The sequence below is a fragment of the Folsomia candida genome, unplaced genomic scaffold (assembly GCF_002217175.1).
Source record: "Folsomia candida strain VU population unplaced genomic scaffold, ASM221717v1 Fcan01_Sc053, whole genome shotgun sequence".
NCBI classification, from domain to species: domain Eukaryota; kingdom Metazoa; phylum Arthropoda; class Collembola; order Entomobryomorpha; family Isotomidae; genus Folsomia; species Folsomia candida.
Genome location: NW_019091245.1, coordinates 246,941 through 259,084, shown reverse-complemented (window position 1 = coordinate 259,084; position 12,144 = coordinate 246,941). Strand labels below are relative to the sequence as shown.

Genomic DNA, 12,144 nt, shown 5'->3' with positions numbered 1-12,144 from the left:
CAAATCTTTATTTACGAAACATAATTAAATCCAAATTATGTATCCATTGTATACAGATGTCATTATTCCATGGAGTTTGACAGGGGTAAATAGGTTTATGCTACTAAAATGTGCAAAACTTTATTCCATTATTTCAAGCCGTTCCGAAATTATGAACATGCACAGCGCAAAATCCATACTGTATGCAAACCTTTATTTCGCAGGAATACTCAATGAATATGTACATGTCTGACATTATGTATATATACATTTATGTACATACATACATATGTACATGGATTCAACATACTGTACGTATGTATTTATTAATTTATCCACCTTAGAGAGCAATGTTTCATGAGTTGTACATATGTACATGCATACTTATACATATCCTGTTCAGTCGCAATGTTTGAGGCAAGTGATTATTTTACGATTGATAACCACATTTGCCAATTATTTACATACATATGCACTCACACGGACCCTCGTGTGAGTATAAAAAAAGACGGAAGCTGCTCCTTTCGTAACCAGAGCGAACTCCGTTCACAACAAAAATTGTAAGCACACACATACACAAATTTCCTCTTCCACCCAAACCATGGGCGGCTCGCAAAGGTAAAATTACTAAAATTCAGGATAAATATTTTAATCACGGGTCACGTAATTTAAGTAAATAATTCTCACCGTCTTAACGAGACGGAAATAATTTGTACAATGTCAAGACGCCAATGATATCAGTTTTTATCTGGTACACATATTTGTCATTAGTTTTGTCTGACTGGTTGGCTCGTATTGTTTCCAGTATTCCCACATCAAGTTACGGATGCGGAGGAAATGGTGGTAAATTTTCGGGCGGCGGCAGTGGCCGATTTGAAATCTTGAACAAAGATCATTTCCCGCAACAAGTTACCAGGCAGAATGTGCAGGCAGGAAATGGGGGGGCGGGGGGATGGTTGGGTGCGCAAGGTGGGTCGGGAAATTACTCCGGAAAAAACGGGGAGTCCGGTTCGAAATCTTAGCGGAATCTTGAATATGTAGATATTCATTTTTTATTTTATGCAATGTCATCCTGTACGTAGTGGTTATGCAATTCGGTATATTTTGCGTAATAAATTATACTTTTATGTACAATTTTGCATCAAACTTATTTGCATGTTTACTACATAATTGTTGTTGAATATAAGTACTTACATATACTAAACTTTACTTTTTTGAGCATCTTAGGATTAGTACATACAGCAACCACACCATCTGAATCAGTTTTCGTACATACATCGCCCAATTAGCGCAATTACACATGTACATATGTGTAAGGAGTTTTGCGCATAGAATTTTTTTGTTTTCACATTTGCATTCCATTTTACTTTTTGCATGCTTTGTGTGCTTAACCTTATCCTCAGAGTGCAGCTTACCTACATAAATACATACATTTATCTACACATATGCATATATAATTTAGCAAGCTTTTATATAACCGCGTGCATACATATGTATGTATAGTTACATGGTTTTTAATAAGGAGAAATCGAGGTTAACAATAAATACGTATCAACTAGTAGTAAGGCAGCCAGCTACGCCCGGCTAGGGTAACTGGCCCAGGCGCAATATCACGGTAAAGGGACCGTGCGTAAGGAATGTGACGAATTATCAGGACCCCTGCCCAATTTAACTACAGATAAGGCACCGTGGCCACCAAGAGTTCAAACTAACATTCTTTACGCACGGTCCCTACCATAACCTGGCTGGGCGCCCAGCCACATTATTATGAACCAGGTGGGTCATAATATACTTACTTGTGCTGAAGAATAATTAAGCTACAAAGGGACCAGCGTAAATCAAATACCTGCTAAAGCTACCATTCGATACCCACCGATGCTGAGCCAAGCAGCGTATGCTCTGATCCGCTCCTGCTCCAGCACTGGGTGGCTGGCAAAGCTTAAGCGATTGTATGAGTTCTCGATGGTTACGCTCACTGGTTACGGACGGACGGACGGACGGATCCAACAGCTCTTAATATGTATGATGAATACAAGTGTGTATCATCCCCATATTTTAGCAGAGTTTCTCAAATAATTTTATAAATACTCGCCATACGGGCATCAGAATGATTTAACCACCACCACTCGTCTTCGCCTACTAATCCTACGGAGATGTCAACGGACTGTACCACCGCCACCACCGCAACATTAAATATTTTCAGTTTCACATTTCATTTTGGCGTACAAGTTTCACAATTTTTTTTATTTCACACCCCGATTTGGCATCGTGTTTTATAGAATTATTTCTTCATTTCTATTGTTTTTCCAATTGCAATTTTTTTAATATGTTTCCGGATGTTTCTCGATAACACAATCACCCTAACTTTTAAGAATTTGAAATAAATTAATAAATTTGTGGAATTTGTACGCCAAAATGAAATGAAAAAGTGAAAATATTTAATGTTGCGGTGGTGGCGGTAGTATTTACAGTCCGTTCATACATAGCTCCTAAGTAGGCGAAGACGAGTGGTGGTGGTTAAGTCATTCTGATGCGTATGGAGAGTATGTAGAAAATTTTATGTATAAATTTTATGCCTAATCTTAGCAAGTCGTGTATAATTAATAAATATTGATTATGCACACATGCGATGCATAAAAACGAGCTAATTCTATGCCGCATCATTTTCACCTGGGATGGTAATCATTTATTACCAAGACCGTTTTGAGCACGTCATTATATTTTTATATATATGTGCAACAATTCAGATGTTGTGGAATTTATCGAAATTACAATTATTGTTAGGTTACTTTATGTATGTATACACATTGAAAGTGAGTTTATTTATTAATTAGTACATACATACACTCACAGCAAAATTTTATCGAATTAACACCAACGGTGTCAATATGTGACTTAACCGTGACGGTTAAGATTCGACTACGACGTGGATACGAAATTTCACCGTTTTGGATACAAATCTTCACCATCAGGGTCAAAATTTTTACCACTCAGAGGAATTTCGTATCCACGTCATAGTCAAATGTTAACCGCCCCGGTTAAGTCACATATTGACACCGTCGATGACAATTTTCTTTACAGTGTACATACATACATAAATACATACATGCATAAATATAGAATGGCAAATAATTTGCGAGAATGTAGCAAACAACAGTTTATTACAAAACTCTACCTTGAAATTTTACCATTTCGTTACTTGTTATCACGAATAAACGAAATGAAGCCGAACGATATTTGGATTGGCCATGCCTTTGTTAATTTTTTAAGTAATTAGTGAGAATGATTTTTAAAAAATTCTAAAAACCATTCTAAACTCAAACAAAATCAAACACCTCAAAATTTTGGGTGTCGAATTGTGGTAGTGGGAGAATTAAACAAAGAGTTGAGACCACACGTTTGTTTATTTGTATGCTTTTTGGACTCCCGCAAACTCTTTCTAAGACTGCCTCAATTCTCTCTCCTTCTTCTGTCCCGCCATCGAAGATGAGATATACTAGTGGGATTTTAACCCTATGTATCTACCTGCCCGAAATCGGGCACTAAAAACTTGTTTATAATAATCATGGCATTGCGCATGCAAAGGTTAACTTCTAACAAATGAAACGATAGTAATATTTATTTACAGGTTTGGTATCTTACATTATGTTCAGCCAAGTATTATATGTAATATGTATGTATTAACGTAGGGGAAAATTAATACTTAAGTTGTTTAATACAAACTAATACAGTAATTCCTATCTCGTTTTTTTCTGTTTGAGGCAAATTAAGATTCACAATTTTCGCTGGAAATATTATCTATTTGTGGGCCGAGTCCTGGATCGTGACCGTTTAAACGTACTCTGATGGCGACAAGGAAAACTACGTCGGCCTTCGCGACCAACATCCTCGTTAATTCAAGTTTCCGGCAAGTTCCACCATGCAAACGCATATGTAAGTACATAACATCTTGCTTCATGCCAGTGGAGCGTTTCATGTAAGCGTTTGCCTCTTCGGATAATTTGTACGTATTTATGTACGTAATTAATGAGAATGAAAATTGAACCACAATTCCATGCAGTGAGAAAGTCGCTTAACTATTTACACATATGTAAATATGTATACGTAAATACACACTCATAGTATGAAATTCATACTATGAATGTATGTATGTATTTATGGGATTGCATGCATTAATGTGAATACAAATTTATGTACGTATTTATTCGAATATTTACCTACAAACAAGACAAGAAGGTGCAAAGCCCTGTTGCAAACTTTGTTATTTTTTAGGTTGGATGGGAGCAAATATGTACAAATCATAATAAATATGTATGTATGTATGTATATGGGCGTCATGGGATATTGTGTCCTCAAATGAGTTGATCAACGTGTCGTATCGTATCAATTTCATACAATACGCTACCATACATATGTACATATGTACATATGTATGTCCATAAATTTACCGTCCCAACTTCTCTGACAGAGCTGGATTTCGTTCCATTTGAATCTTAAGATGAAGAATAATTTGTCTATAACGAGATGACCTGATCTTTTCCCGTCGTTCAAACTGCCTGCGTCATTGTAACTTTTGACAGGTAATAAGTATCCAAACTTTTGCGCGACTGTGTAACCATCGATCAATAACCTTTCCTTTTGTACATACTTGTTAATTAAACAAATAAGCTCACCATTAAACCAACTCTCGTCCTTATTGATTAGGAACAAACAGCCGATCAGAACACCATTCGGATCATAGTTTCATGGGATTTTGTGCACTTGAAATTGAGTTTTCAGGATTTTTCTTACGCTTAAGTGACCATAAGTAGTAAACTTAGTCGAAGAATAATACATGTTCACTGTTTTATCTCTTAATTGGGGACACCTAACAAGATAGAAAACGTAAAGTTACTATATTCTTTACCACGCTTACGTATGAATTTTAAAGCATATTTTTCAGTTTTTTAGTTGATCTTAATTCTAATGGATGCAAGAATGTCGTGGAATTTTGTTATGTGAATTTATCACATAAATTACAAATTCACAATGCATACATGAATTTATTTAAATAAACCGTTTACTTTATGTACATATGTATTTTTGCATGTTTTACCCAGATTCGATTAAACCTCTCGTAAAATTCTTTACCTTATTTGACCTTATGTATATGATTAAATTGAACTAGTCAATCAAGTATGTATGTACATACGCACACAGCTCCTTAAAATATAAACCGGAATTATTTTACTCCTTTAAAATATTCTAAAGTTCTGGATTAATACCCAAAAAAATATATAATTTGACAATACATAATTAATTACAGAAATCTACTGGCGCTGTATGTATTTTTCTGCTGAACATCATTAACCTCATTAAGACCAAATTCACCGTATGATGTATTTTTCTTGCCATTACTTGACCACCGAATACATCATATCTCGTATTATTATTAAATTTGATAATTTGTTATTGACTACCAAAACCAAGAATGAAAATAGCAGGGTTGGCCAAGATAGTTTAACAAAATACAAGATACAAGATAAAAGATACAAAATAGTATTTGTATCTTGTATCTTGTGTAACGTGAGAGCATCTTATCTTGTATCTTGTATCTGAACTTTCGCAAAAAGTATTTTGTATTTTGTATCTTGTATCTGGACAAATTATTTCGCCCATAATTTATTTTAAATATTAGTCAAGATACAAGATAAATTTTTCAGCCTCACTAGCACATTCCAGGGGGAAATATGAGAATTTTATGCCTGTTTGTAAAATTGAAAAACTTTATCACGCATTTAGTGGGGATACAAACAATTTTAAAAAGTTAAGAAAGAGTACTCAATGCACAAATTTGTTAACCCTTGTTTGCATAAATTATTTGATAGTACTAAACTGAATGAAGGCGATTGGAACGATAATTTTTAAATGTTCATTTTTTGATATGCAAAGCTACAACTAAAGCCATTAATGCAAGCTAAAAGTTTTCCAAATACATCTGTCGATAATATTAAAGAGCAGTAACGTAATGCAAACATATATCTTTCGGTAAAATAGATAATATAATACTTTTGATAGTTTGAAACATGTAATAGCTACTAGCAATTATCTAAGTAATTTGTTATATTACCTGTAGAAACACGGTAAAACAAATTACCTAGTTATTGCATGATTCTTTTCAATCCCGAAATAAGGTATCTTGTATCTTGAAAAAAGTATTTCAAATACATATTTTGTATCTTGTATCTGGAACCACGCTATTTACTAAAAGTATTTTGTATCTTGTATCTTGTGTACTTGGCTAGTATTTGTATTTTGTATCTTATATCTTAGCGTTCCAATCAAAATATTTTGTATCTTGTATTTTGTATCTTCGTATCCAAGTATCTTGGCCAACCCTGGAAAATAGGAAAAGTTGAAAAACTCCATGGAAAGCAGTGGAAAATTCCATAAGAAAAAGTGGTGTTTGTGTGACTATTTCCAGCCAAAATTTTGAACTTTTTCTATATCAATGCAATGTTAAAAAGTGGAATTTTCGAGTTTTTTGAATTTTCCAAATTCAGAAAAACTCAAAATTGGTAGGGAACGGCTTTTCATCAAATTTAATGTCGGTATCCATGAGGTTAAGCATCCTATAAATACTATCATACATAAATATGTCGATATGTACATATGTTTAACTCGCATACAAAATTTCGGACACCAGGAACGAAATATATTGTGTGCTCATACGTGCAAAAAATTAAATTTCACATTGTTGGTGCAACCATTCGTTAACCATAGTCATGGAGTCCTACCCATGTCCGTGTTTATGGATGTATACATGTGAGCCGGCAGTATGTTCAGTGTTTGTCGAAAGTGCTATTGACTGATAAAACAGAATGCCGTTGAGGCAATTATTTACCAATAAACAAACAAGTTTACTCCTTCACGGGGCATCTTTCCGTGTAGAAAATGGGATAAAATGCTACCAACAAGTCGATCTTCTAGCTCAGTCAAGTCTTAAGCGCCCCTTGAGAGTTATCCATAACCGTGTTTACAAACATACATATGTACAAAAGTTACAAAATTATCCATACATTACAAAAAATTAGATCCTGCCACCATGTGGAAGACGCTAACTGGACTCTCTGGAAATAGCAAGTGAGATATATAATCAGAAACTGATGGTGTCACGCTCCCATTTTTCCATCGTACTTGTCTAAATTAAAGCCAGATTTACCGGGATGATCGACCTGCCTGATTATCTACGTACATATGTTTGAAGATGAGGAATTTTAAGCGGGAGTTGCACTATAATTATTTTACTCGTTTTGTTTGCAGTGCACCTAAAGCAACGTTTGGCTGTGGCGGGGATGGAGGTTTCATAAGTTCGCCAGGCGGGACGGGAAGGGTGGACGACTCGAGTGGTTCTGGGCCGCCCAAAATTACACCAGGGCAAAATTCCGGAGTAGGCGATGGAGGTGATGGAGGAGTATTTAATTCCGGCGGGGGCACGGGTTATTACGAGATCAAAAAGAACAACCTTAAAGAGTAGATCCAGTTAAGGGATTTGCTTAGTCGAAAATGTTTATGCTCATTAAATCCATTGTTTACATTATTTAAATATGATTCATGTTCTCCCGCTGTTTTGTAATTCCATTTAAATCTGAGGTAAAATAAAATAAATATTATTTATTTACTAAGCAAATAATAAGCATAAAATTTTCATAGACATCAATATTATGTATGTAGGCATGTGTCAAATATTGCGTAATTAGAGAAATATTAAATATTTAATAGCGTTAAAAGGTGTCACTTGAAAATGATGGTACATATGTTCGATTGTTCTAAGGCAATAGATCCTTTTATAAATACGTATTTAAGACTAACTTAATGCATAAAAATAAGGCAAATTTCTTTTACATACATATGTATGCATTTCTTATTAAAAATGTGTCTTCCATAAAAACAAAAACCATACGTCAACAGAACAAGTATATGCACCCCGGTTTCACTCCATATGTCCACAATCGTGGATAAATCAAACATGGGTTTTTGGGTAGGAATTCAGAAAACAGGAACTATCCACTAAATCAACCTATCCCACAATTTAATCATTTACCGTTTAATAAGGAGACAAGATACCGTTTGTCTCACACAAAATTCCTCTTCTAAATACAGTCGGTGTTAAACTTTCACAAAATTATTACCACATTCGTATCTTAATGGAAATAGGGATCTCTGCATCCTTCTCTCCGCATGGTTGGAGAACGACATACTCGACTCTAAAATCCACTTTCTACGTATCTAAATTATTTTTTTATTTAGTTGCCAAGGAAAACAAGAATATGGCAGAATATAATAAATATGTAAATTCACGTGATTTCGACTATGTGGCTATGGTACATGTATTAAAATTAAAGACATTTTTTGCTGAGAGGTGATTTGGCCGACCTCGTAATGCCTACAACATTGGAAATTCAAATTCGCATTACTTTTTCAATAGTGGACCGATTTTGAAAATTCAAAGTGTTCTTGAACCCTTAGGTCAATTGGCCAAATGTATTTTCCCAGATTTTCGAAATACGACCACACCCACCCGGAATTAAGGTCACAAGATAAAAAAAATATGTGAAATACAATTAATTCTTACTGCGAAATTTCAATTTATAAAAATTGGGTTGCATGGCCAAAATATTGCACTATACCCATGTCACAATAATTAATATCAGAACGGTCACTTACCACTCTCCCAAGGGGGTGTGGCTTAGGGCGCCTTGTTGGTCTAAACCAAACCATGGCATGCGATATGTCATTTTCCTCAGCTCAACGAGAAGATTACGACGGTCTCATTGAAAGTTAGACACCACCCCCTCAGGGGGTGTGGCTCACGGCGCCCATTCCACTTGCCTTGAAATATAGCATGTGACATATCATTTTCCTCAGCAGACAGATGTGATTTCAACGGGGTAATTGAAATTTAGACACCAGACCCACAGTGGGTGTGGTTCATCCGCCCTTTCCATGTTCGTTGGACATACATATGGTATGGTACGGCATATCATTCCTATCTGCGGACAGAGATGTCAACAGTGTAATTTAAATTTTGAAACTACTCCCCCAGAGGGTGTGGTTCATAGCATTTATTCAATTCCAATTTTGTCGTGCGACATGTCATTTTTATCTGCTAAACGATTAGATTCAGACAGATCGACTAAAATCCAGCAGCCACTCCCAAGAGGGTGTGGCTGAAGACGCCTTTCTCACTTTAGTCTACATATTCACGGTGTAATTATTTTTTCTCAACTAATCGAGGCGATTTAGACATGTCAATTGCAATTTAGGATCCACTTCGCCTGGGGTGTGGCTTGTGGCGGCTTTTCTAATTTTGAATGCTCGAAATATGACGTGTGATGTGTTAGTTTTTAAATTCGAGAAAACCATTTCGAATGAGTAATGCTTTAAATAAATCTCTAATTTAAGCCAATAGATCTTACCTTGGAGTCCTATCTGCAACTATTCTTTGGTGCGAATGAGAAAAATAATAAACATAAAAATCGCTTGTGTTCGACTGAAAATTAGCTAACCTGATTGTGCGAAAGGTTCATAAAAAATTTTAAAACCAATGAAGTGTAAAATCAGAATGACGCTTTAGTTTTCCAAACCATGAGCAACCAAGTCAAACCTAAATAGTGAATGCTGATAACGATAAAAAATTATATGTTGTGATTTATAAATGTTTTGCAGGCACCTGATAAGAGGCATGTAGATATCAGTTCCATAATTCCTGAGAAAAATGATACACATAAGTGCGAAAGGCGTTTTCAGCCACACCCTGTTGGGAGTGGCTGCTGGATTTTAATGCGTCCGTCTGAATCTACTTGTTTAGCAGATAAAATTGACATGTCGCACGACAAAATTCGAATAAGCTTGAATAAGTGCTATGAATCACACCCTCTGGGGGAGTAGTTTCAAAATTTAAATTACACTATTAACATCTCTGTCCGCAGATAGGAATGATATGTATGTCCAACGACTATGAACAACAACGCAATTTTTGATGAGTTCGGAGCCCCTCCATGTTTCACCTCTTCCGCGTAGGCCGTGGTCAAGCGCGCGGTATGTGATGACGCCTTTTCGTGGTGGATGTAAATTTTGGACTCTTCTCCAGGGTAGAATTTCGCAATTTTGCTTCAACCAAAGGCTTCAACACATCCCACATTTATCTGGCTACATTAATTTTCACATTTGGAGGAACTTTGAAAAGTCCCATGGGTCGTCGTCCTGAGATAACTCCAATGACTATTAGCTGGGAACCGTAGCTTTCCTTACTTTCACACACTCAGTCTTCGGACCCGGATTGTCCCTCTTGTACATAGCAGATTTTTCTTTTCCCTTTGCAGTTGTCCACCCTTGACTATGCCTCGTTGAAATTCACCACAAACTCGGACCTCCCACCCGCCAGGTGGCGCTCGTACAGTTTTCTGGAATTCGTCTTGCGGCTAGCGACATGATTGGGCTTCGCCGCATGTACGACGCATTTGTTTCGGGTAACTTTACCCAATTAATGTTGAATTACATTATTAATAGTTGTGTGACTCACTCCGACCCTTTTGGCAATTTATCTCTGACTGGGGAAATTTTCCTAGGACGTCAATCATGCAATTCTCTTTTTGACAGTTTTCGTCACTTTCCTTGTATTTAGGTTGTTTTTAGGTAGTTTGGGTAATCTCAACGACTCCAATTGACGTCAATATCTTCAAAATTAACCATTTTATGAATTAGACCCAGATTGACCTCGTGACCTTCCCGTTCAAGTTGTCTTTTTATCGTTCCACGCGAGCTCCTACCCTTGGAAAGGGTTTTTAAAGTATGTACCTCCATTTCTGCTGACGCTTTCCTCGCCATTTGACTTTCAAAAATACGGGAAAAATTCTAAGCTGTTGCCAATGATCCCCCCCGTCAACAGTAAAAAGAATTAGGCGCCACCGCATCTACAACTCCTGCAATCAGCGGGGCAAAGTGATCACACATGAACTGATCATGCTCTGTACATACGTTCGACTAAATGCCAAAGTGTCGCTAAATGGCTACACACCTTTCGTTTATCAAATTTATTCGCCTTGCGGCACCCGGGGGTGCAAATTACACCAAAACGTATTTAGTGTATCGAAACATGTAGTGGCTTGTTGATGTATGACATCACATATACATACATACAACTCTAAAGGAATGTGGGAATGAATCACGATGGATTACTACCGGATGGAGTATCATTATGGTGTACATATGTACATATGTAGTAATAATGAAGATTACCGTTTATTTGTACATACATACCACGGCAATGGTACCGTTACCAGTGTGTAACGTTTCATAACAAACCCTGTATAGGAGTTGATTACCAAATCATTACTATGACGGAGTAACTACACTGTAAACAAAATTGTCATCGACGATGTCAATATGTGACTTAACCGTAACTGTTAAGATTTTGCTACGACGTGGTCAAAAAATTTCACTGAATGGTAAAAATGTTTACCCTGACGAGGAAGATTTGTATCCAAACGGGTAAAAGTTCGTCACCACGTCGAAGTAAAATCTTTACCGTCACGGTTAAGACACATATGGACATCGTTGGTGTGAAATCAATACAATTTTGTTTAGAGTGTACTTATTTATGTGGCTCGGATTACCTGACAGATTTTCTAAAGTGGATATCTGACCGACCTAAATAACCTTTAAGTCATAAATATACTAAACTGGTTCCAACGAATTACGTACATACGTACATCGATCACATTACTAATCCTCAATCACTTTTCTTTCCATCCGTCAAACTGATAGGGGTCGACATCCGGATGGTGATGAGCTTAAATACGTGCCAAGCTGTGTACGCCGTATGAAATCGACGACCGCGGATGGTGGGAAAATGAGCGGGGAACTCTTTGACAATGTTGAAACCATTCATATTTAGAAATAAATTTTAATTAAAATTTGAAAAATAAACAGTGCTCTTCTAATCTGCGATCACCCTCCGTACAGGGTCGAAATGAAATTTTCATATAGTATCATAGGCTTGGACTGGACACTGTCCAGTCCAAGCCAATATGCCCAGTGGACACATGACACACTCTTAATAAGGTTACAGCAAATTCATAAAGAGGAAAACCATAAGTAAATGTACAAATATAGAATTTACAG

At 36.4% G+C, this 12,144-nt stretch overlaps 1 protein-coding gene and 1 long non-coding RNA gene across 2 annotated transcripts; both read left to right on the top strand.

The window, feature by feature from the left end:
- Window positions 1–439: 439 nt before the first annotated feature.
- On the top strand, window positions 440–1,113 carry LOC110862285. The gene is made up of 2 exons (XR_002549162.2): window positions 440–597; window positions 785–1,113. It is a non-coding gene; the product is annotated as an uncharacterized LOC110862285 (long non-coding RNA).
- Window positions 1,114–6,934: 5,821 nt separating this feature from the next.
- LOC110862283 (PE-PGRS family protein PE_PGRS26) lies at window positions 6,935–7,648 on the top strand. The gene is made up of 2 exons (XM_022111464.2): window positions 6,935–7,101; window positions 7,282–7,648. The coding sequence occupies exons 1-2, from the start codon at window positions 7,064–7,066 to the stop codon at window positions 7,493–7,495; spliced, it is 252 nt and encodes an 83-aa protein (XP_021967156.1). The 5' UTR covers window positions 6,935–7,063; the 3' UTR covers window positions 7,496–7,648.
- The last annotated feature ends 4,496 nt before the right edge of the window (window positions 7,649–12,144 follow it).

Coding starts and splice junctions, on each gene's coding strand:
- LOC110862283 (XM_022111464.2), top strand. CDS start 7,064: ATGTGGAAGACGCTAACTGGACTCTCTGGAAATAGCAA. Junction 7,102..7,281: donor GGACTCTCTGGAAATAGCAA/GTGAGATATATA, acceptor TTTTGTTTGCAG/TGCACCTAAAGCAACGTTTG.